Source organism: Tuber melanosporum, assembly GCF_000151645.1.
Source record: "Tuber melanosporum whole genome shotgun sequence assembly, scaffold_35, strain Mel28".
Taxonomy (NCBI): domain Eukaryota; kingdom Fungi; phylum Ascomycota; class Pezizomycetes; order Pezizales; family Tuberaceae; genus Tuber; species Tuber melanosporum.
Window position 1 is genome coordinate 83,517 of NW_003299030.1, and position 26,892 is coordinate 110,408.

Below are 26,892 nucleotides of genomic sequence, written 5' to 3' on the forward strand. Positions count from 1 at the left end.
TATATATCGAGGGCCTTAAACCTGAATCAATACCGCCGATTAAAAGAGAATCCTCTTCTGAGAAATCAAAGTTGGAGGGATTCCCTGTGGCTTATGAGAACTGTCTTGAGATTGACCTACTAAAGGGATGGGGGGGTATACTTGATAGTCCCCGCCACTCCAAGATAGAAAAGGAGACTCTCACCTGCACCGTCAACATAGATCTGGCCACCAGGCTCTTAGGTGTGCAGATCTCTTAAGAGCTGATCCCAGCATAAGCACCATCAAACTCTAATGCTAGTGACTCCTAGCAATATATATATAACAATTTATGTCATTATAGTACTATACTGTTTTCGAGTTAAGGGGAGCTACGCCAGCTATTTATATTTTTCTAGCCTGTGCTCTATTGTCTGTCCCATTTGTAGAGGGATACGATAGATTAGGATTGAGTGACTTAACAAACAAAAATTGGAGATGAAACACCCGCAGAAATTCCCCCCGAGCCCGAACGGGAGTTTGTGGCACTCACTAAACCTCCCCAAGGGATCAAAGTAAAAGAGAGAAAAAGGCCAGGCAAGTTGAGACCTTCGACACCACTCCCACCCCTGTCGTCTAAATTATTATTTTTTATTTTGGGCCCTAAGGTATTTCTTGCTTACAAACGAAATGTCAAAATTCCCTCTAAGATAAAGCACGAACAAGACTCTTACCATTTTTAACAAGCACTTTACACCCGTCGTGGTTGGAAAGCAGCGGCCGAGCTTCTGTGAACTGCATTCGAGAACACAATCCAGGCAGCCGGCAGCAAGCAAGAATTCCTATTGTTGTTGGTCAATTAGCTGGATAACGGGTGTTCTCGTAGCACTTCGCTCATGGTTCTTCTTGTACTGTACATGGTACGAAAGTGGGACAAGCACCTAATTCAATTAACTATGCTTCCAGTTTCTGCAGGCACAGACGTACAAGCACACATTGCCAATAGAATAGGCTGCTCATTTCTGCAATGTGAGATCATAGCTCAAGTATCTACACTATATTTTGCTCCGTAATATCTAGCTGTCAACTACCACTCGTAGAGTGTTGTGTGTATGTATTATACGTCTGTATGTATGCAGGTACAGAGAGATATTAATATTATCGGAACGAGATGGAGGGAATCCTGAAGCCCGACCCCGTCATTCACTCTATCCATCGCCGGGGCTGCTTTGAAGTCCAGAGGGTGGGCACCGGGTGAGGGTTCCCAAACCAAGTTACAGCGCAACAGGCGTTGGATTTTGCTGCGTTTTTTCGTTGATGTGCACCATAACTTAATTTGAGCCCTAGTACGAGAACTCAAATAGACGGACCGTATTCAAGGCAGTCCAAAGCATCCTCCCCTAGAAAAGGCGTAGGAAATATCGCAAACAACATTCTTTGCGAGACAAACTCAAGACAACAAACCACCAAAACTTACTAGGAGGGCAAAGCCAACATTTAGCAAAGGTTAGTTAATTCTGGTTCCCACGGAATTATCACTGCTTCAACGAGTAAGAGGATGCGTTTTTATTTATTTACTTATTTATTATGACGCTGTGTGAGCTTGTAATTAAAATCTACTATCCACTTGGCTTCTTTAAACGTCCAGTCTCATAAGAGTTCGCTTCCCACATTTTTCGTAGATTGCACACTCTCCTTCACAGAATGTGATTCGTTGACTTTTATAACCTACTAAGAATACCTGGGCCCACAACAACCACGAACACCTAGGTCTTTCACTTTGGCAATAGAGAAGAGTTACTGCTAGCTGTTCAAGATACAGCCCTACTTTAAGATTTGTGACAGCGTATCTTAAGCTTTGTGACAGCGATATCATAGCTCAATGGAGCGGCAAGAACAATCATTAAGAGAGCCCTCCCATTCCGTTATCACACTGCCCTCCTTCTTCCCAAGAAACCCTCCCATTTGTTTACCACCCCTCTCTCCACTTCTTCCCTTCAATCAGAGGCAACATCCAGGAGGCGAAGAATCCAGTTGAGAACCCTTCCGTAATCTTTAATATATCAATTAACAAACCTCTATTTTAAAACCTCGCCCCCCACTCGTTCATGAAGCATGGCCGGAGCTTACAGGCCATTCGACCGGGTCCATGCTCCATTAGTTTCCCCGCTGGAGGATCTCAATCCGGCAACCGCACACCTAAAGCCCGAGTGGGCCACTTCGTTTCAGCAATTGCAAGAGTGTTTCCTTTCTTCACTCTTTGAGGAAGGGAGGGACTACTCTGCTAATTTACCCTCCACCAATGATACAAACTCTTATCATCGTGATGACTTGTTAATTTTTAATGTTTACAAGTAGGTTATTCCTCCCACTCCGCCTTGCCATTGTCATGACCAACACAATTGCGGTTCCCCCCGCCATGTCGGCAAGTGAGAAGGGAAACTTGGGTTGTCGTACCCCCTACTCACGCTTATGTAATTTTCACCATTATAGAACGATACATCTCTCGACAGCATATGGCCTAGGTCCGAATCCATGCTCGCCATTCTACATATTCTATCCCGGTAGACATCCGGCCGACAAGATGATCCAGCGCGACACCGCAGATCCCGCGCAAGGAGCGAGCAAATTCAATAGCCTGGGCAGGAAGATATGGAAGAACCTAAAGGGCCTCGGGGCTCAGGCAGGCAATTCCAACTGTACACCCATCAAAAACCCCAAAGTTCCAACCTATTCCAGCGAATGCATTAGTCACGAAGGTGAAAACAGCCTCCCTCGCCCAAACTTGATACAATCGTTCCTGGACCGGAAGGACTTCTCGACCATGCAATCTTCAACGGTAGCCTGCATCCGTTTCTACGAGGAATTTATCGAGTGGCGCTTGATTCCGCCCCTGCCGGAGAGGCGCCACAGCAAGAATGGGTCGGGTGTGTCTTCCGGCAGCGGCGGCGGCGGTGGCAAGGGGAGAGAAGAGGAGAAGGAGAAGCAAATATACGTAGCACCGATTTCCTACCCGCTCCCCCGCTCGCCGACCCTCGACGACCATGTTGGCTCCCAGAATGGCTTCAAGAAGACGATATCCATCAGCAACCTGAGGCAGAGGGCCCGTCTGGGTCAGCAGCAAACCACCCCCGCCTCAACTGGCGCTGAACCGGTCACCCCTCCGAGGAGAGAGATGAAGAGGGTACCCAGCGATACCCCGCGTGACATTCCGGCGGCAAAGATATACCTAAATCCCACGCCCCATCTCATAACTCCGAGCTCTGGGCCCGACCGCTCCCTCACTGAATTCTTCACGGGAAAAGTGGGCGGTGAGGCAGGTCGCGATCCCCTATACACAACCCTGGAAGAGCTGGGATCCGCGGAGTCACAGCCGGTAAACCTCTTCTTCTCGGACACCGGACCCGGCACGAAGACATACTGGTGGGTGTCCGAGGACGCCAGCTGGAGGATCGTGTACGACAAGACGCAGGATATAAACGTTAGCTCGAAACTACACTGCCGAAACCCCTCCACCGGCACTGCCACTAGCCCCACTAGCCCGTCCAACGGCCGTGGTGGCGGGGCTTCGCTAGATAATTCTTCACTCAACCTCATCTTCAGAAAACCGAAGGTTGAGGAGAAGGTTACTAAAATGTTCCCGGAGGTTAAAGGGGGTTGTGTCAGGGTAACTATTACTTCATCCCTGCCCCCCTTGGCTATGAGATAGGAGAGAATGATAACTAATTTAGCCTCGTATTGACAAAGTTATACATCGCCAACTCCAACCACCCAATCGCGCAGGTTCACCTCCTCACGGGGCAGATGTGGATCCTGAAGCACCTCATGCTGGAGACCATAGACATCGTCATAACCGTCATCTTCTCGGTCGTCAACCTGGAACGCCATATCGAAGATGAGCACGAGGGGTATAAGAAACGGTCCAATCGCTTCAATGGACGTCCCGCTAGCAATTAAACTATGGATAGGGGCGGGGCAAGTTAAAACATGACAAAATCAAGTCTCATCCGCCCAAACTATCATCCAACTATCCGGAGCTTTGTTTATCCACAGATTTATGTGGCCTTTTCCTTTTTTACTTGGCTTCTCGGACTTACACAAAAATGCTGGAACTAGAAATCAAAACCATCTATTCTCCAGTATGCTTCTTCTCCTCTTCCGGCTCGAGTGGGGTTTGACCAGTGATCGCCTGCTGGATGTGCTAAGGCTGAACCGAAGTGAGTGAAAAATGTCTGCCGGTTAGTAACTCAATTGTGTCGAACACTCTTGCTTCTTCCTTGCGGACCCGCTTGGGGAATACACTCGGAAGTTTGATTCCTGTAGTAAGAAAGCCACAGCACCCACAAGTTATCCACCACCTTAAACCCAAGTGTGAACCACCATCAAAACATAGAACTCCCACCCCTAGAATCAAGTTAAAAAAATTGTTTCCTAGTCCATATTGGGAAAGACGGGGGAAACCCAAGCAGGAGAATCACTTGCGACCTTCTCGGGAAAACGCCCAACCATGCTCTGCGATACTCTCTACTATTTATACCTCCCTTGTCCACTACTTCTCCAGTTGCCCAGTTACCAACAAGACAACTTCGAGGTCGTTTATCCCATCTCAAATCCGTCCAAAAATTCCTAGTAGTCACCAACATAGCGATAAACCATGCTTAATTGTATATTCAGAGTATGCACAAGATATCACTCGGAGGAACAACCCACCAGAACTTTTCTAGCTCTCTCAAACAAAATGACTATCACAATCCCTGACGAAAGATCGCTGAAATTCCTCGTACCGGTACACCACGAGCCGTGAAACCCCGCCCTGCCAGCAGCCCAATCACCAACATATGATACCAAAGAGCGCAGCACCGACAAGCCCTACCCTCCCATCTACCACCGGCAACTCCCGCACCCGACTCCCTCCTCAATACCAATCCTCTTCAGGAAAAAAAAAAAGTCACAACAGCAACCTACCCAACTGACATGAACGGGAAAAATAAAAATAAAATAAAATGCGCCAAACCCGGATTGAACGGGTGACCTTCAGATTACCCCGAGTTTGCTAAGCACTGAAGATAAACTTCAGTCTGACGCTCTCCCAACTGAGCTATTAGCGCTTGATACTATAAGTCTACGGTTGGCGTCTATATCATTAGTGTTGGGGCGGAAGAAGCCAGGATCGAGTTTCCAGTCACAATAGCGACAGGTAGTTAGCATCTTGAGACTGCTAGGACCGTATATTATCGTTGGCAAGGTATTGTGTTGTGGTTGAGGTACAGTCGACTGCTATTGACTCGGATCTAAGGGCTTTGTTGCCACTGTTAGCTGTAACGGCTAGAATTGCGGTTTGTTACTTAGTTCTTTACACTAAAATTCCAGCTCGCCAAAGGCTCCCGCAAGAGCACAAGCCTAGGGCCAAGTGTTGAACTAAAAATTGAAAGTCCTAGTATTACCAAAACGGATGCCCTCGTGCTGCACAGAAGCAACGCAACCCCCAATTCAACAGAAGTATCTTATTTTAGAAGAGCTTAAGATACAAATCACAGCCAGTAAATCCATAATTATACCTTCCCCTCCCTTAATTACAAAGTATATCATAGAGGAAAGGAAGAAGAAGAGAAAGGGAGGGGAAAAAAAGAAGAGAGGTGTATCTTTAAACCCAGCCGAGTAGGAAAAGAAAACGAGTGAAATTAACCATGATTCCTTAGACTTTGGGGGGACAAGTAGGCAGGAACTAGTCTCTTCCTCCTCTTTTATTTAGTCAAGGGCCTCAAGAATCTCCACGTTGTCAGTGTAATTCTATCAAATCTTTCAGTTAGACCTTTCAGGAAAAAAAAGAGAGAAAGAAAAAAAGTTATACAGAATCAAAGTAGAACAAACATCCGAGAGTTTCATACCTCATCCCCCCCATAACGCCCTCCACCAAGAGTGCTCCATCCCAAGGCTATTTCAAACGAATCCTCCAAAATTTCCTGACTAAGGTCCAAGCTTTCATCATCAGAAGAACTCTCCGAAGCGCTGTCCTTCCAAAGCCTCCCATCGTCAATAGCGCACATGCGATGCTCTACCGCGGTCAGCCTTTCACTCTCCCCCTTCACCTCCCCTTCCTCCCCTTCCTCTCCCTCCTCTCCTTCCCCTCCTTCCTGCTTCTGATCGTCGTCGCCATTCCCATCCGCTCTAATGACGCACCCCATCTCCTTCGCCCTACTTGCACGCTCCTCCTCAGCCTCACGTTCCAAAAACTCGACTGAGTACCCCAATTTCCATCTCGCAACTTGAGCAATCAACCGCTTCAGATTCCCGCGACAGTTGCCGTGGACGAGGATGAAGGCGCAGGCACTACATAGTTGGAGGTCGCATTTAGTGCACTGGTTTAATGCCATGCATGGTGTCTCATCGCAAGCCATGCAAGCAGCCGATTCCGAGTGGTTTTTGACGACGAAGAAAGCGGAATGGGGGAGTTTGTGGAGGTAGCGTTTGTAAACGAACGAGGAGCTAGATTCTTTATGGTCGATAAGAGTGGTAGTTGTGGCGATGTCAGGAGGCATTTTTTTCTATTGTGCGAGTGAAAGTTTGAAAAGAATTTCGATGTGGTGAGATTGGTGGCAGAAGGGTATGATGAGCGTCTGTGTGGTGAGGAGAGCCTGCGGGTGAAGGTTGATAAGCTTTGGCACCGGTGGTGCGTGTTCCCCCAGAAACCGACAAACAAGCTTGGACACTTACCACGAGCTGGTTGCAAGGTCGGTGCGGAAGATAGATGACGATAAGGTAAGAATCCCGCTGTGCCAACGAGAACCAAATGATTCATAATATTAGGGCACAGTTAGCGAAGCAAGGCGTGGTATCATATGATATGATATGAGAGACCAAGGCGGTAGGCCCTTTAAAAGAGATTCTTTAGCTATAGAATTTCTAGGAGGGAAGTTGATCTTGAGGGGTATGTTTCCGTCTTTAGTGAAGTTATAGCCATGGTGTTGCTGGTAAGCCGTTTGGCTGCGTGATGGGCTTTAGTCAGCTTGGGTCTTGTGCCCCCCAATGTCTATATACTTGAGCTATGTTTGGTCACTTTGTCACTAAGGAAAGAATCTCAGGGAGTGAGTAAGTTAGGCCGCAGGCATCTTGAGTATAGATAGCTATATGCTTACCACAAATTCTGAGCGCCTCGATCCAATTAGCCCACCACCTGTGCTATTCCATCATACCTCGTGATGATCCGAGAACCAGAAACAAGATTAAAGGATCTAATTGAACCAATCCCACTCAAATTTCCATGTTCCTCCCACGTGGATTCAAAATAATTACATTTATTTCAGCCAATTATGGACCGCGCCAGCGCTCCCGCGATCACTACCAACCCAGTTAGCTTCCAGTATTCGAGTGACATTTCGTGACTAAAAGTTCCACAAGAATGGCCTTGTGAAACCGATCCTTGCCGGGAAGAGCGGGAGCCACCTGGTGGGCTGTCATCATACACAACTTATCACCAGGGCAACCAAAATATCTCCCCCCTCTACCAACCTTCATCACGAAACCCAAGCTTTCAGTTTCCAGCTCCCCAGACCTACAAGGATGATCTTGCCCTTAATAACAGGCTCTCCCACTCCTCACGGGTCATTTGTCCTCCGGTGCGGCTGGTGTAACAGCCGAACTTCACTTGGCACTTGGCGCAAATCTTGGCCGCCGCTCACTCAGCACCTCCTGTAAAAAGTTCCAATGTGAGTTCCCCCCGAGAAAAAAAAAATTTCACGAAGCTTAGACTATCATTACCTCCCGACCTTCTTCCTGCCGCTGCTGCCGACTGATCCCCTCCTCGCTCCCCCGCTGCCGAAATGTTATCGTTGATAACCCTCCCCCGAGGCTTAATTCTCCTTCTCCTCCTCGGCCTGACAACGCCACACACGACGCGGGCCTTCCCGTCGAAAGTCGACCCAGAACTCCTCCTGGATAGCGATAAGTCTTACGAAACATACCACGAGAAATATAAGTGCCTAGAGGAAGAATGCTACGTATACTACGGTGTCGATGCATTATACGAGGGCAATTGCACGGTGATTCTACATTCTCCGAATGCATGGAGTGCTTCCGTTGGCCTGGGCGGGGATCTCAAACACCCATTGACGCTTCCGGGAACACTATATCTCGGCCCGACGCACAGCTATGGGCTTCGAACGTTTGATCCCAATGACTTATTTCTCGCGTTGGATGCCGAAGCTAAGGGGTTCGGCGACCTGGGTTTTTCAAGCATCAATTACATGACGTCGGTATTCCCGGCGTACTTACTCAACGGGATTCGCGGGAAGGAAGGGCGGGTGCTATGGGACGTCACGGCCGAGACAATGATGGACGACATGGAGGGCGATAGTACCTACGTCTACGTCGGCGGAGAGCTACGCTACTCAGCACCTACCCCACCACAGGACGATTTTGCGAACCAGCTCAAACTGTACTGGCCTGTGGGTTGGGGCAGTGGCCTCGTCAAAACAGGAAAGACTGGAAGAGTGGCAAACACGCGCGGGGTGGAAAAGTACCTCTACTCGAGACCACCGGTGGGCCGTGTGCCGCCCGGGCAGCCGTATGAAATGAAGTTTGGTGGAATCGTCGAGGGGGAGACGGCAAGGGTGAATTTTACCGTTACGGATTACTGCTCGAGAGCCGTGTGCGAGGATTGGGATGATCGGTATCATTTTAATTATACAGTTGTGTTTGTCGGGATAAACCGCGCGGGCGGTGTGGGGAGGTGGCCGATGCCGGTTATGGAGATCCATAAGGATAGGATGCTATTCACTGATGGGAGAACCGGAAGGCTCGAGGAGGTCGAGGGAGTTGAAGACCGCGAGGATTGTGGGGCCGTGTGTAGAGTTTTCAGGTGGCTAGGCAGCATAAGTGGTTTGTATATCGGCGTCATACTATATGGTGGTTTATGTTTGGGTCTGGTTCTCTTCTTTATCAGAGCGATGTTCTTCCGGTAACAACCTGCATAGTCATTTGTCCTTTATTTTTTTCCTAGGGGCGCCAGTTTTGAAATATCTGTCATGTAATATCATACTTTAGTACATACCAATTTATTTAACTCTTCTGATCTCCAACCCACTCTCTATCACCCAGCACAGCACAACCTCGTGGATAACAACCCTTATCAGCCCGAGATACCCGAACGCGGCAGCTTCCCGGCGAATTCCCCTCGGCTCTCCCCGCTGTCAACTCTATAATAATATTATTATATTAATATTATAGATAAAGCGCCCGATCAACCCACCAAACCACCACAAACCCCAATTCATCCAACTTGGCACTTACGTCAGCCATCTTTGTATTACAAATTCCTTATTTGCCTGTTCTGGAGGGTAATATACAATGTTTCCACAGTCATGGGTTTTTTCTCCCATCAACCGCGGCGACAGCCAGTGGCGCAGCCGTACGAGCACAACTAAGAGGTTCTCCGGATAAAAGAGTGAGTACCTCTACTCACGGCCTCTCACTCGGAGAATAATCTCGATAATACGATCGTATGAAAGAACCACATTATCTTGCAAGATTTAACTTAACCTCGCTGAAAAAAAAACCAGGTAACCTATTACTGCGTTCGCATGGTGCGGGTGTCCAAATCTTAGGGTCGCTTGCGCAAGTGTCATAATATCATAAGAGAGAAGAAGAAGAAGAAGAGTATGATAGGGGTAGCCTTAACACGTCCTTTCCCTCACCACCGCCCGGAGAAGCGTGGCATGATAGAGGAAGAAGACGATGGCATAGACGCGAGTATCCCTAGGCTACGCAAAGAGTGCCAGAGATCCCCGAACTAGCCGTATCTCAAGATATTCCACTCGTATGATATTTACAAGCGCTGTAGAGTTGGAGAACAAGTGGGTTTTTGACCCCCCCCCCTCCTCCACCAGCCCCCAGGCTCTATGGTTATCCGTCGGGTTGGTTGGTTTGTTGGTTGGTTCGGGTCTCAGCGTGAATTTTCAAGGGGAATGGGTATCCGAGGGAGAACAACTTGAACTTTACCCACCCTGTGATATCACTTATCCGACAGTATCCTATTGTATGCGCATCCCAGCTTCCTAATGTACAAGTACATTTTTCTCTTTCTCTATAGGGGATCTCACATCCCGGCGACCCTGCCCGGACGTTGCCAATTACTGCAATCCGCCCACATGGCATGACCAACGAGTGATATCATGTGGACGGTTGTATTATATCGTACAAGCCTGCCAAAGGTAGACCCACCGACCCTTACCGATTCCAAACCTGAAAACTTCAAGGGTAAATCGTGGACCGGGGCTGATTAATTAACTAGCTCCCGCAGCCGGCAAGCATCTAAATGAACTTGAAAAATTCTGCCTAATATTTTTTTTTTTTTTTCCAACCCTGATGCGAGCTGCTGTGTAGCACCATGAGGAGGAGGAGGTAGAAGGTGAAAGGGTGGGAGAAGAGGCTGGTAATCCTATTATCAATAAGGCGTAGTGCTCAACTTCAGCATATGTAAATAGGGTATACAAGTACGATCCATTATCGTGTATAGCGGACAGTACATTCCAAAGTTAATGGTCTGGAAATCGTAATCATATCCTTGAGACGCTCGCACGAACTGCATATTTCACACTGCGAACCCCCCGAGATAACTAGGAGAAGAGAACCTCGATGGTCTTACGGCGTGGAAGGTTGATATTCTGGGGAGTTGACACGTACTTCCCACCATCCTTCTTCTCCCTGCCTCATCCTCGTACATCCCCAGGTGTTAATGCGGTATCATATTGCTGTATACCTGGTACTGTACATAGGCTGGCAGAGAATCTAGTTCCCCTAGAAGAACCCGAAGAAACCGAAGAAAAACCGAAGTCTAGCTTCACCCGAACCGGACCCCATCATCAGCGTGACTGGAGAAACCCGTTTTGATAGATGTGCTGACGAATTTCCCTTCCGCAGAGATGGAACCTCTTGAGGCTTGAAAGGGTGAAGCAGTCTCTTGCGGAGGCTACAGTAAGTGGAGAGGTTATTCCTCAGAAGTATGATACCATTTTTCGTGCATCCATTTCTTGGGATATTGCGGGGGTAATGGTTGGCGGTGGGTGCCGGTTTGCCATTTGGCTGGGTGGGTCCTGCGCGCATTGCTAGGGTTGGAGATTTGGGATATGCCCTCGCATTTGGTGATCTCTGGACTATAATATGGATATGTGGAACGGGAGCCAGTGGGACGGACTTTCCTGCACGCCCCCCCCCCCGCGTGGCGGGAGTTTCCTGCCGGTCAGGGAGTCGTCCCTTGTGTTATCCGAGTACCGGTACTGTATATATCAGCAATATTTTCTAATCAGTTGGCACTTCTGATACATAATGCTAACTAAGACTTACAAGTATTGTACTCTATCCCTCCCGCACTCCCAGATATGCAGTGATCCCCCGACCAACACATCCCGTAGACCGACCCTACAAGTACTCAAGTATCACAATCCCCACCCGCACGAACCGTGGTCACCCAAGCCCTTTCAGAACACGGATCAGCTATGATACTCAGCCCTCCAGGCCGTCGGCAGGCTCCAAATCGGGAACCTGATCTTCCGGTTTCACAAAGCACTGCAGCCGGCGGTACGAGGGGGAAGAGGGAAAGAAAGAAAAAAAAGAAAGAAAAAAACGGAAAACCGGGGTTGGAAACACGGAAACCGATTGGCTCGAGCCACCCAATCCTCCCAATCAGAACTCCAAAATCCCGTGTCTCATTTTCCGATTTGTTTTTCTTTCTTTCTTTCTTTCTTACCGAGCAGTGCGTCCAGGGGCACCGCGGGAACCACGTGTTCGGGCACGACGGCCGGCAGAGGTACCGTACGAGTACACTAAGTACCGTACTAGTACATTGGTGAAGAGCAGAGCGAGCGAATACCGGTACTCGAGTCGTGGCCCGTCGAGAAGGAGTACGGTGCTACTCTGTCTTCATGACTGTTTTCCTGCGCTTTTAGGGGTGTCCGGTTGAGGGTTATGGGACCCGGAGAGTTTGGCGAACATGTGTCGGGATGTGGGGAAGAGGAGTTTTTTGCTCGCCGCCAGCGAATGTTGAAGGGACAGTGGCACCCTGTTTTAAGCAACGCCAAGGGTTCCAGATTTTTCGTTCGTTATAGCGAGGCGCGACTGTATGCTTTTCCTCCTCTATTTGGGCTCTTTGACTTGACTCTGTGCCCTCCGGCTGGGCTGGGTTGGCGGTATCGGAAGTCCTCCCAATGCTATTGCAATATTCTGTGTTCTCATCTCGTGATATGGAGAGCCGGATAGTGATTTGCCCCCCCCGCTTCAAGCATTGCTCGCTCAGTTTACGCAGGGATTTTGCGCTGTTGCTTTTCCTTGTCAAATAATGGTTTTATGAAACTCTCGCTGCGAATACATTGTGAAAGAGAGCACCTTTCCTCCCGTGTCTAAAACACATGGTATCCCTCGCTAGACGAAACACAAGAAGTTAAAAACAAGCATCCGACGCAGTACATGCTACATCATCAAACACTAGATATTCTTAGGTCAAAAGAAAAAAAGGAAAAGAAAGAGGGAGGAAGTGAGAAGCAAGAAATCAAAGAAAACGCCGAAACCCCTTCAGCCATTCCCCCCCGGCAAATAAATTCTTTAAAAACCAAACCCGTAAGTTAGTATACAGTGGCAAGGTGGGAAAACAGAAATAAGAGTAAACGCCTTAGATAAATTAGAAGAATCGAAGGGGAGAAACGGGAAAATATAAATTTTTTTATTCCGCCTCAAACCTCATCTGCACATATGGGCTCCCCAAGCCTCCAACACTATCCCAAACCCACTGATAATCAGACTCGCCAACGGCATGTTCTCCCAGCCCACCACCCCCACCACCACCACCCATGCCCAGCATGCCCGATTGAGGATTCAGCGCTCCCCCCAATCCTACAAACGAGCAGTTATGGGAAGCCCAGGCGTCTACCATTACGCTCGTGACTTCCCCCGTCCCTTGCATCGGCCCCATTGGGACAGCAGAAGACATGGTCGCACGGTCGGGTGCATAGTGAGGCCTGAATCGCTTCGATTGGAGGTCCGGGGAGCAGAGTTGTGATTGTTGATGCTGAGCTTCGGCGATAGTGGTGGTCAGGATGTGTGGGGATGCTGATGGGGCTGGAAGGGGGGTTTCCATTTGGGGTTGGGAGGGGACCTGGGTCGGTGGAGGAGGGAGGATTGATGGCTGATTGCGGGTTTGAGGTTGTCGCTGTTGTTGCTGATGTTGTTGCAACTTCTGGGAGTTTGGTTTTCGTTCCGTTTCCGCAGCTATTGCCTCCTCCCGTGCCTGTATTGCGTGCTTCAGGCGGTCTCTAAACCAGCGAGCGACTGGGAGAATCTTCTCCATTTCGCGAATCTGTACCAGGGATACCTGGAACCTCCCATCGGCTTCCTTGGCCAGAGTTGTGTTGGGGGTACGACTGTCAACCAGATGTATGGTCATGGAGCAGAAGAAGCAAGCCATACTGCCCGGTTATTAGAGTCTGATTCACAAAAATAGTGAAGCGATACATACTCATGAGAACACATGAACCTTGCGCCAAACCCTTCCAACAGATCCTTAACAACTTTTCCAACAACAATAGCTGCCACCGTCAAACGACCTTCATAAAGTCTTTTGTGGTGGCCACTGAGATTACTGCAGAGTGGACGGTGGTACAAAACGAATGCATTCCTAGATATATTTATTAGTATTCCTGAACTTTTCTGGTTGTGCGGGAAGGAGTGCATGCCGGTAACTCAATTGCAATTTTATCGCCCATAGATTCCTCGAGCTCTGGTTATACTCGAGTTCCTTGGGAATAACACTTTTCCATTCCTCCAGCCGCCTGGCAAGGTCCCGGACTACTTCCGGCTTCTCAGCGATGTTTTTCGACGCGCCTGGGCAGTACTCGAAGAGAAGCATGTCACCCACTAAACCGCATTAAAGATTCGTTCATAACAAGAACCGGGGGTATCTGCATACAGATCTTACAAAGCGACGCCTGCTGCATGATATATATTATGTGTTCGGGCGGAGTTCCATCATCGTCATCAGCAAAGTCGTCGGGAGTCAAATCTTCCACGTCACAGTCCTCATTTCTGATCATCACTGGTTTGCCTAGGGATGAAGAGCATTGTCTGTCTCTAATCTAATACTTGCTGTTAGTATCGGGCGTAGAAGCCTTATTCACCTTGTTTATATCAAACACATACATAGAGACACCACCAAGCCCTTTTCCAGATTCTCCTAATATCGATACTCATCGGGCTATTCTTCGGGCTCCGGTGTAATCCCATGGTCTGAGCTAATCTTATTGCTCCGCCAAGCCACCACAACGTATCTCTCTGGTCTGACGGCGCCCTCCACCAAAATTGCAAAAGGAACATGCTCTGCATATTAATCATTTTGTCTGGCTCCACATCTCCATCAAAGAGACTTCTTGCGCGCTTGTAGAAAACCTCAACTGCTTCGTGCCGCCGAATATACCCCGCATTCTGAAGAATTGATAAATCGCAATGAGTGGCTGCTACCGTAAGCACGCTCTGCATCAGAATATGTGAGAAAGTGTTTGTTTTGATTGAATGAAGAAACTTTCGTTTGTCAAGGATAGGATAGCAAGGGTGGAATATTCTGAAGTACTCGACAATGAGACGATCTCTGACTTCACTCCTAGGGAGCATATATGCTCCTCTTTCCCATAGCTCCTTATTTAGCCGATGATTGATGTCTTTCTCGTCGCCTAGGTATAAATGGGGCCTATGAAGTGGGGCGGTCTTCGCATCCGAACCCATCGCCCAAGCCAAGTGCCATGATTCGCCCAAATATGTCATCGTGCCATTACTGCGATTGCTAGCAGCATTCTGTTGAAGCTGTTGCCACTCCTCTCCGTCGGTACCAGATATGGAGTGTCGACGGCCCCTTTTTGCCGCCGCAAGCTCGGGTCTAGCTGGCGAAAAATCTACAACCTTTGGCGACACAGACTCCTCAGATTTTCCCTCTTGACGCTCGAAGCGACCCCGTGCGCCCCTGACATATATATCACTTAGTTAACCAAACCCGACGAATGGTGAGGCCGGACGAGGGGATCCCACCTGACACGCTTCGACTCAATGAACTGACATTCACCTTTTCCGCTATGCTGACAGTTCGAGCAAGGCAATCTGTTAGATTATTATTGTCAGTGGTGGAATTTCTCACCGCGGAGCCAATATCGGCAACGAGCAATAGAAAAACGCTCGGCATGATCATCCACCTAAAAGAAACGGAATAAGAAAATGAAGTATTCCCCTTCCAGTAAACTCCAGGGAAATGGGGGGTGGTGGTTAGAAAAAATAATAGGCCTTGTAGAGAAGGGCGGTAGCTACCGCTTGGAAATGGTCGGGCCCTCCAAGTGCCAGACGCACCAGAACTAACCGTAGATCTTGTATCTATACTAGCTAAACGGTGGAATGCTCATTGCTTGATCATATCGTAGCTATTCGACGTTCGCGGGGACCCACCTGCCACTCCACACACAGTCTAGGGAGCTTTGGGTATTTGTGCAGGATTAGGGGAGGGGGAAGAGCAGAATCCAGTACAGGACGAATATATGACTACCTACCCAATAGTCGAAGCATCGCATCGCACCCTTCTCTCGTTACAATTCTTGCAAGCAATCATCGACCGCTTTCGTTTAGTTTTTGCATTCGTATTAGAAGAAGCTTTGTGATCCCCTCCATCCTCACCCCCAAAGGTGCTGATGATGGGAGTGGTACCCAACGCCAGACTCGGGTGATTTAGAATAGGTAGTGCTTCAAGATAAGGGGACGAACAGGAGGAAGTCGAGGAGGGCATTGATCGTGAAGATTTAGATTGCTGCATTCCTAATCATCGGTAAAAAGGTACTGTGGGTGGGAAGGCTATCGTGGGTAAGATACCGTAAGAAATATCTCGAGAACTCGATATCCCGATGTTCACAAAGAATCACCCAGAGTATTGGGCGAAAAGCGTGGAGGGGCACTTGAGCAAACGAACGAAATGGGCAGAGGCAGTCAACTAGGGGGGGTAAATAAATAAATAAAAAAAGCTGCAGGCGTACCAGATACTCTTGATGTAGGGATGCCGGGGACGAGTGGGTCGAAGGGACCTGTTGGAGGATAAAGGTTCTAATTCGCCGTTGTATATAATCTTGGGTTAAGAGTTAAAAGGTCAGGCTGTACTGCACACGCGAAAGGCGAGGCTCAAAACCCTTTTTGGTGGAGCAGAGGTCAGAAACGTGGGGAAGAAAACAGGGATGGAGAAGATGAGCACTAAAAGTACTGTCCAGTTCCCTACCTCCTGCCTGCGATACCGTGTGATACATGTAAAGTAGGTACAGTACTCGAGTACAGTTCTTGTGCTTGCATTCCTTCCCCTACAGCACACAGAGGGAAAGGGAAAAAAAGCACATTATAGTAGGGTTCATCTCTCTCTGGAACCGATGAGGACCAGGATTTTCATTGGCCTGTTACAAATCCCTCCGAGACGTTGAGGCCGAGTCTGGGTCGACGCCCTATTTTAAACTAGCATGCTGTAGGAGCTTCTCCAAGACAGCCCACCGCACAGTTATGGATGCCGCAGTGCTGGGCGGGTAATCACTCGTCGGAACACGCCACGGTGCCGAAGAAGAAGTACCGGTAGGTTGCCCCACAATTGAGATTAGATGGACGGGTACGAGTAGGAGGAAGGCCTCATAGAGGTGTCGAACTGCCCCCTGCATGATCGGTTGCGAAAAGTTTGTATCACGGGAGCTGCAACAATTGCCCCCAGAAGAAGCTCTATCAGGGAATACCCTCCTGGGTTTACAAGTACTGTATCATACCGCGCCTCTTAATTGTGGGGTTCGAAGCCCAGAAATTCAGTTGGATGGTCGGTTAGCTCCCAGCCCCATACCGAAACATCTAAAAAGCAGTATGTAATTTTTGATGGAGTTGGATTTTAGTCTTAATGTTGGTATCATACAAGTAAAAAAGCTCTCGGAGATCGAGCATGAGGTTATAATAGTAGGAGGTTGCTAAGGACAGACAGAAAATACTGCCCTGGAATTTCTACAGGCCTTTCGGAGGTCGATTACATAAGCATTTATTTACGCTGGGGGCGGGTTGTGTCAACAGGGTAAATTATCATAGCATACCAAACTGGCTCATAAATGATAGACTTGTCTACCGATAGGAATGCGGATTTTTTTGGTCGCTTCTATGGCTAGGCACAATCCTATCGTATTTACAGTGTGCTCTAATCTCTCCCTATCTTATGTGGACTAGTTACGCTGGATGAACTATGATACCAAGGGTGCTAAGGTACCCGATCCACGGCGGAGCTCTGGGTACTGTACTCGAGTAAACCATCAGTTACCCGTCAATTCAGAAGGTATTTTTTGCGAGAGAGCGATGATGCGGCATTGATCTTGCCAGTTTCTGGGTGTTAGCATGGCACAGCACCTGTTATCCACCCCAGAGGTCATCTATTAAGTTAAACCGGCGCAGAGGCGGGATGTCTATCACTTAGTGAATATATAGGTGTTGAGAAGACTTTATATCTTACCCGAGGTGTCAGTACCGGTACTGTATGCGTCTAGGAAGTTTATCCCTTGGCCTCATTGGGAGTTTCGCTTGCACCACGTGGGTGCGTAGCGCGGTGGTCCCCGTGTTGTCCGGGATGCTGGCAGGCAGGGCCCCCCGACTGTGAGTATGAGCATTGCTGTACAAGTACCAGGGGACAACACAGGGATTATTTCGCAGGTCAACTTAAATTAATTGTTCGCAGACTACATGGTACTTTTACAGGTACCGGAACTATTATACACTTCTCCCCCCACTACCGTACTCCCTAGGGCATAGCAAAACTCTGATTATTGAACGGCAGCCAGAGATTAAAGTCCCTTAAACACAGATTGCTAGTAATACTGTTCCTAGGGGTCCCCTTCTGCTCCAGGGACAATTTAAGCATAGCGGAACTCATATGAAGTGGGTACAGGTAGATAACCACATTTATTCATATACTGAAGATGAGACTCCATCAGATCTTGGCGCCTAGTTTCTGCTCATAGTGTATCACTCGATATTACTTTTTTTTCTACACCATTTACTCCTTGCACAATCGGCCAGGGATGCGGAAACCCACCTGATTAGATTGCTGATTGGATATATGCCTTCATGGCTGACTCGGGATTCATCAAGCATACCGTAGATTCTCATTTTTGATGACAAGTAATGAAGTTTTGGATCTCGGGGGACCAGCATCCTGCCTTCCCTTGAGTGGAGGCTAACTTAACCTTTGCGTCTAATAGTTTAGACAATAATAAAGACTTGCTGCGCCAACCCCCTGAACTAGAATATAGACTTTGCAAAGTCCCTTACCTCACATATCTGGAGCCGGCCCCGCCAAAACTCGTATAATCTATGATGGGGGTTATCTATCGCCGGCGCTGCCGGCAGGCGGACATTGGGGGAGTTCTGACAAAGGTAACTGAGCATCTTAGGGTGGAAGTATAACAGGACTATCATACTTGGCTTTCTCCTCCATAATATTGCTGCGGTGACTGTAAACTCGTTCGCGAAACTCGGCAGGGCCGAAATAAAGCCCACACCTATTCGCGTCAGGGATGTGTATACATGCAAGATGGTAACAATATATGGCATCATAATTATTATGATAACCAGAGGAACGGAGTTTAGGCAAGGGGAACCGTTTCCCGAAGGCTCTCGATCAAGAACTGACAGCTCTCCCTGGGGTAATATCATACTTGGTAGAGCACCTCGCATACCCTAGGTTGCTTGCATCCCATAAATGTCACTTTGTTTTCATGTTGGTAGCATTTTCTGTATCTTTCACATCCCTATCATGTGTAGAAAATCTGCCGCCGAAGTGGAAAGTGTCCAAAGCTTAGGTACCTGTTGCAGGGTCATACAACTTGTTACATCTTGAATGCCTCGCTATCTCTCTATACCAGTCACAGGATATCACTGGTTCACATTTTTTCTCTCCGAAATTTTTGCCCCCTTGTGCTCTGGCTGCAGATCCCGCACCGTACTTTCTCCGGGAGGTCTCTGGTCTCCGCATTGAGGGATAAATCACCCTGAGAAGGAAAATACCTACCTGACGTGGTATAGCTCGAGCGAGCTGAACTTACTGGATCTTATTAACTTGTGTTTGTGTTTCCGTTAACCTTCCTAGCTTGGCTTATTGTGCTTTGGCTCTGCCGATTACCCGGTACCCTAGTGGCTTATATGAGCGAATACTGTACGCGATGATATATGATACCAATATTAAACATAACTCCCTTGTCATTGATGGTATTTTGACACTATTCGGGCACAAGATTATGTTCCAATTTAAGTAAGGAGTTCGAAGCGTAGGGTTAGCGATACAAGCGCCCGGGTTTGCCGATGACGGTTCTCTACAAGTGCCGATAGGATAATGTGGGAAAATTAATCATAAAGTTTAAAATTCACCGGCAACATCAATGAAGTGACAGATTAGTTACGGTACCGTGGAATCTAGTGGAATCCACTATCTCCGTCGGCCCCGCAATCTCCGGATTCTGACTGGAAAAAACTCCTGAGGGGGACTAGTGCTTTCCTGGCACAGTCTAAGATCAGCCCTCGACGGGTGTTCGATCTCATTAACTGGTATTCGCGATTCCTCTAACTTGTCAGATTAAACCTATCCTGGGCTGGCCGAGGTATTGGTTTTTCAAGAGATTTGCGAGTACGGTACGGTATTCACTGCCAGCACACCGGGATTCGGTCCGAGTGATGCTAAGGGGACTCTCCGGAGCGTTCCCCCCCAGATCGGCATATTTCGAACTTCAGTGCCTAACTGTCCGCGGTGGGGCGTCGGTCGCACTACCGGAAAGGCCTATTGTTGAAAGACATGCAATCTAGACCGTCCGACAATTGTGTCAGTACCCCAGATAATGTTATTAGTGTACAGCTAATTTAGGTTAACCTGCCAAATATTCCCTGCCTTCTGTGAAAACATCTCCCCCTGGCACTTGAGCTGGGAGACTGGTGGTTCTCTTTTTTTTTTTTGCTTTCTCTATCTGAGCCTGTAAACTTTGAGTGTATACGGAGGCAAAGATTGGTACTTTGGTATGATATAGGGAGTTGGGTTTTCATGGATCTGGAACTTTGAGAGCCTTTCAATGAGAGCAGTACCGGCTGGCTTCCACAATGGTCGGGATGCAATTACACTGGTACTCTACCTCCTTTGACTCCCCTGTCTTTTCCAACATGTCATCCGCTCGATTCTCGAGGTTCTTTGTTATTATCCCTGCTTTTCTTGATTTTTGCTTCCATCTCCGAGTACTTCCAATCTTGCCCATCTCCTAGCGCTTGTATCTGTCGTAAAGTATCTGGAAATGAGGCGGTTTTTTTTCTTTCGCAGTTGGGTGGTTGTGTAACAAATAGGCTTATTTTCACATACTACCGGTTTTGCCATTCAAGTGCCGGTACCATATTGGCGATGACGGAATCCCTTGTACAGTGCATGGCACCCACTGTCGGGCCAACCCCCTACCGTGCTGTGCTCGATCAGCGTTCAGCCAGCAAACTATTATAACTACGATCCTTGCGCACAATTGATCTTGCGATAACAACTGTAGATTAGCACAATGCCTGAAATTGGAGTCATGACATTCTGGGATACACCACCTACGATCTACCAATAAATGTTTAGTAGCTAAAAGAAAGTGACACTAGCCCGTTCTAGGATGTTACTTGTATGTTGACTAAGGTGAATCTATCCAGGGGTTGATATAGGGTGAGGTAGGATTTCTCCGGGAATTTGTTGAGTGAATATCATAACTACAGCACGGCAGGAAGCCGGTGCCGGTAGCCATAGCCCTTCAATATTGGATGAACTGGTAGATTCCTGCGGCCTTGTAGGGGGTTGAAAGCAGTCCTGTTCAGTGTCGTGATTGAGGGACCTTGAGGTTGGTGCTAGGTGTGGTAGGGCGCTGGCGTGGCATTGGGATGAACCACTTAGTGGTGATCCGTCCCCCTGCGGTGCGGTAAAACTTGTTCGATATCATAAATACCATACTTCTTGGACTTAGGCATTGCACAGTACGGTACTGCGCAACCGCAAGGTTGCGACATCAGTTAAAAGCCGAAAGGACCCAAAATAAGCTGGGGAATCCCCCTCCAAGATAATCAGAGTAAAAAGGTCATAAAACATACTACATTTAGTCTTTCGGTAATCCCCTCTAGAGGGGTTTATGTCTTCTGTTGAAGGGCTAGAGCTGTACTAGTACACTATAAAGATGGATATAATACTAGAGTGATTTGGTCTAGCGTGATCTTAGGCTTGTGGTATAGTATAATATTGTAGCACCCTATCATATCATACCTCTCTCGATATATTTAGTCTCGAGGCGGTTTTTTGTTGTAGAGTAACGTAATCTCCCCTATGGTATCATTCCTAGTATGATGCTGTATTGGGGAAATTAAAAGTTCTCGGTGCAGCGACTAGTATATTGTGTACGATACTTTCTTTGCGGAGAGAGAGAGATTTTCGGTGTCTACTTTCTCGGGCTGACACTTCCTATACCCCTAAAGGTATATCATACCTTGGCCGGCAACTTCAAATTACTTTTGAAAAATACAATTGTGCCTTGATGGTGTATCGAGGACTTCGAACATCTCTAAGTGGGAGACTGAGCTACGATATGTCGTTCCCCCGTCTTTAGAGGTTCCCCATTGGGTTCTGGCCTTAGATGGTCCGGTTTACTTGAGCAGAGGGGGAGGGAGAGGTATGAAAAGTTGGGGCAAGTTCGACCCTTCTAGAATCGGGATCCCGCAATTTGATCGGCCTATAGATGTCCTATTGTCTTAGATCATCGTATCGTATCATATCGATCGAACCACAAACTATCTCACCAGGATTTGGGGTGGGGGCGATAGGATCTTACTATCGCAGAGGTTAGATTGTAAAGTACCTTTGCTTTTACATAGATCTCTGTCATTAGTTTAGCTTCAAACATGAGGTATCTGGTCATCATGGTGCTAGGCGCAGGGACATTGAACTATACTTCTTTCCACAAGCCTATTTTGAATGTCTCTCGGAAGCGAGGGCCGACATTAACACATACCGGTACCAGTATCCTTCTTAACTGATACCCTACGAGCACGGTATCATACCTGTTGGCGTCCGACGCCCAAACGGTGGATTTCTTGGCAAAAATTCGGAAGTCATCGGTTCATTGACTTCCGAATTTGGTATTAAGTTAGGCCTAAATAGTACTTACTGGTTCCTTATATTAGTATGGTGTTAGTGGATTTTGATCTGTCCTTCACAACTTATTTATCCATCTGCTCAGCCAGAACACAATATTTTTGGGCGGTTGAACTATGGAGATATTCTCCAATCGCCTTTTATTGATATAAGGGTTGATATCAGGAGATTGCTGCTGTGGTCGAGTGTTGAATTTTCTGTCGAGGTGTTTTTTAGGGACCCTGCCAGGCGTCGCATATCATACCCGCCCAATTCCCGGGGGTTTTTTTTTTTTTGGTATGATATGATATCTAGGCCCAGAGCCATGACTACATTGGGCCCTAGGAAAACTCTAAGAACCCCACATATCAACTAATTTTTCACGCTATCATACTCTATGATATCTAACCTTTTGAGGGCCCTGGTGGGAATTTCAACTTTAGGTATATGATGAAGTGACGGTTCAGCAACCTCATTTTGGATTTCTTTTACGTTAACTATTCTCTCTTGGAGCACTCTTTTTTTTCCTCAATAGTGCCTGGAGCCATCCAGATGCGTTGAGCTTTCCCGCTACCTTTCTTCCTTCCTTTCGATACATGAAGCGCCAGTAGCTCCAGTACAAGCAATGGGCCGACATTTAGTATAATTTCTGCTGCACCCGGATGTTAAAGCCTAGTCTATCGATGATATGCAGGAATGGACAGAAAGCTTCCTTCATGACTTGGGGGGGTTTTGAGAAGTGGTGGTTTCTCTGTCTCTTGCCATCGGCTTTGGATGGGCACAACGAGGTATTGTGCGTGGACAAAATTAACCGCGATTCAACAGAGGAAAATCTTCGGCGATGACAACCACACTCACCCACCAATCCACTATCATGAAAACCAAAAAAAAAAATTAAAAGATGTAAATACATAGTAGAAATTAATATTTGGTATACTATCCATCAGCCTTAATAATTGCCTCTATTCTATCCACCATTGATCCAGTTAAAGTATCAAAAACCTTTGGGTCAAGAAGTTCTCAACAATGAGTGATGGCCTCTACTATTGCCTTCTTGACCACATTGACATTACCCTTCATAAGATATAGCTCAGGGTAGCGCTTGTGAAGCTCACCCCTCACCAGAGATCAAATATTTTCAATTGGATTGAGATCTGGTGAATAGGCAGGAATTTCCATCAGTGTAATTCCCTGCCCTCTGAGCCATCTCCTAAAAGACAAGTGAGTCTTAGCATTATCAATGATAAAAAATACCTCTTCTTCTCCAGCCTTTTCTCTGATATTCTTCCATATCCCTAAAAAGTTATAATGATCATAAACATCAATAATTGACTTCCCAGTAACTCCACCCCTAGCAGAAAAAGGATCAGGAAAAATGGGCAAAAAAAGACCATAAGTTTGACTATAAAAACAACCAGTCATCATCTGGCTAATCTCTCTCTCCCCTCTCCTAGCCTTAGGTTCAACACAATCCTTATTCCATTTCTCATATGGGTATCTGAAAACCCATTTTCTCCTCTTTCCTCCTCCCCTTTCCACAGCTACCTCATCCCCCCACATTGCCTTTTTTCTCCACATCTCCTTTGTCCAATGCCTATGAGCTAATACCCATTCCAACCTCTCTTGAGCTAGATCCTCATCCAAATAAACTCTCTCTTGTGCCATCCACTTTCTAAGATGCTTTTTTTCAAGTCTTCTCCTTACTGTCCTACTAGAAACATTAAGAGCAACTTGCTCAGTAATGTTAGAATAGGTAGTATGGCGATTTTTAAGAGCTTCCTCTACTATAGCATCATCCTGTGACTTGGTAGTTTTAGGATGTCTTCCTCTACCCTTATTCTCCTTGCCCTCTTGATGTCACTTTGCAATTGTGTTTCTGACAGTAGTGTAGGGGATATTAAGGTAGTAGGAAATTTGCTGATATCTCATCTGAGGCTCATGTAACCCAAGAATCCTCCCCCTGGTAAACTCAGAGAGATGTGTGCAGAGAATAGGTTTTTTGGTATGACTGTGAAGAATAGGAGGCATAGTTTATTGAAAAAAAGAATTGAGCAGAATAGTTTCTTCTTAGTTAACTTAGAGCAATTTTTTTAGGTACTGCTGAGAGTGCTGGGTGATGAAGAGGGGTGGGTTGCCACTGATTGTTGAATTGAGGTTAATTTTGTCAACGCACAATAAATTGGAGGCTTCAAATTATTATACAATAGAGCTGCTGGATCTCGATTAACCATATCCCTTAAATATCCCTTAATATTCAACTTTTCTAGATCTTGTAGATCCCAACCTCTCTGTCAATTTGTTATACTGAGGAGGTAATGCAATATGACCAGGGGTTTAACCTAGTTTGGGCATTGGGTGAGACGAGAGTGGGGGAGTCAGTATTGGTGAAAGGATGATATTTATTACATTGCTTCCGTCAGCATAAGCAGTTGGCATATTGGAACCACTTCTCATAGCTTGTATCCTGTGTTCTAGCTCAATGATTAGGTTAGTGTTTTCCCTGGGTTTACTTTTCTTGATATCAAACCGATTAGATTCAGGTCCCGGTAGTAGAAAATATTATATGATACGATAGCCAACAGGTTTTTCATAGTTGTAATGATATTATCTACATCAGTTTGTGGGAGAGGAAATTGGAATCTAATTGCCTATGTCGGCACTGCTAATGTTTGGTAGAAAGAGAACAAACGAACCTGATACCGTTTATTTTGAGAGAGACCTTTTCCTATGTGGGTCTGCTATAGGCCTTTGGTATCATACAACTAGGGGGATGTCTTGCTTCGAAGCCATAATACCCTCTCATAACTATGACACAGCATTTCCCATTGACCTTGGGCAACCAAAGATAGAAATGGGGCTCTAATCTCGGGGAGGCAAACCGATATGACCTGAGAGGGAGAATCCAGAAGCTTCCATTAGATTTTCATCATTTACATCTGGTCCCTTGTTCATCCTCTTCTTGAGCTAGTCTACCTTCATGCCTTCTTGATGTCTATAAATATACTTCTCAAGGCATCTTCAGAGATTCCTTTCTTCCCCAAAGCCATTCCATCGCCACATTTTCTGATTCTCCCACACTCCCTCACCAAGCATCTGGTTCTCAGAGCGCTCAAGTCCCGTCTTCGGTTGTTCCTCATTGGTCTGCGTTTTTTACTCCAAAGATGAGGTCTGCAGCGCTTTGCGCACTGATCGCCGCTTCTTCGATTTCTGCTCGTACTGTGTGGGGCGACTATTACTCTGTGACTGGACGGGTTGAGGAGATTGAATATACTGATACCACCCACACTACCATCGACCCCACAACCGACGCTACAGTCATTACAACTACCACCGACAGTTCTTCGTCTACCACCACCACCGACGACCTTGAGCAGGTTGTCAAGGAAATTGAGAGCATCGTTGACGAGATGGTTGTCGACGGGGCTGACACCCTCTTTACCGTTGATATTGAACTTTCTGCCAGTATTACCGCTGCTGTCAATGCACTCGAGGGGGTCTTAGGAAGTGCTTCCACTGTCACCAATGCTACTAATAATCCTGCTGCCGGGGTCGCTAGTGCCACTGATCCGGTAACTGGTGAAGGGGTTATTGTCACTTCCACTGGCAGGCTCATAGGAATTAATTTTGCGACCGTTGATGACACTGAGGAATCCGTCACCGACGATCTCGGGGCTGTGGCTGATGCCACATACGCGGCTGGTAGTGCTTCTGCTACTCTCGGGGGGTGCTCTGGCTGACGCCATAGGTGTAGTAGGTAACGTGACAATCGTTGAGGGTGCCGGAGCTGCGACAAGTGGTTCTGGAATGGAGGTTCCCGCGGATGAAGGTGCGGACATCATCACGGTCAACGATCTCGAGGTGGCTTTGGCTGATGACCCCGATACTACCATCTCTGGGGTGGCGGCGGCTACGTCTCCTGCAATTATTGACGATGGAGCTGACTTCACGATCATATCTGAGGTCTCTCCCAAAGCTACTGTTACTACTGGGGGCGGGGTGGCAGCGAGTGGTATCACTATTGCTGGGGGCCCCGGTGGATCAAGCACTACCACCATTGCCCCCGGTAAAGCTGCTGGAGGTGGCTCAATAGCTGGTGGTGCTTCCATTGTTTCAGGCCCTCCTGGAATAAATGTCACCGCAATTCCTGGCACTGGGGCTGGCAGTGGCGGGGCTGGGACTAAACGCAGTGTTACTGGTGCTGGTGGCAATAAAAATAGAGGTACTGGTACTGGCGGTATTTGGGGTAGAGGGGCCCGAGGAAATTCTACAGGCGCTCGAGCTGGTGGTGAAGGTGCTAGGATTGGAGGTGGTGCTACTAGCTCTAGAGGCATTGGCACTGGAACTGGGAGCATTATCAGTGGTGGCGCCGGTAGTGCCGAGACCAAGGGTAATGTTGCCGGTGTTCGAGGCACTAAACCCGGGGGTCCTGGAGCTGGCGGTGCCCGCGGTATTGGGGTTGGAGGTAGAGTTACCACTCTCATCACGACCACCCGTACCTCTGCTATTGCCTTTTCTACCGTAACCGCGACCGGCCCTGGGCGTTCCGGAGGCAGCATTACTGGCGGCACTACTGGAAACTCTCCCAACAGATCGTTATTCGATCGTTGCATGAAATCTGCTGACTCCTGCTTCCGGGCCGCAAGGAGGGGTGCAATTCCATACAGCCAATGTCAGGCCCTTAGGGCCTCTTGCAGTAGGCTAAGCGATGGTGATTCCCACTGAATATAGAG

At 47.5% G+C, this 26,892-nt stretch overlaps 1 protein-coding gene; it reads left to right on the forward strand.

The window, feature by feature from the left end:
- Positions 1-7,466: 7,466 nt before the first annotated feature.
- On the forward strand, positions 7,467-9,035 carry GSTUM_00007319001 (uncharacterized protein). XM_002839336.2 has 1 exon: positions 7,467-9,035. Exon 1 carries the CDS (start codon positions 7,779-7,781, stop codon positions 8,916-8,918), a length of 1,140 nt encoding a protein of 379 aa, XP_002839382.1. The 5' UTR covers positions 7,467-7,778; the 3' UTR covers positions 8,919-9,035.
- Positions 9,036-26,892: the final 17,857 nt, after the last annotated feature.

Excerpts from the sequence above, each read along its gene's own strand:
- GSTUM_00007319001 (XM_002839336.2), top strand. The coding sequence starts at position 7,779 with ATGTTATCGTTGATAACCCTCCCCCGAGGCTTAATTCTCCTTCTCCTC.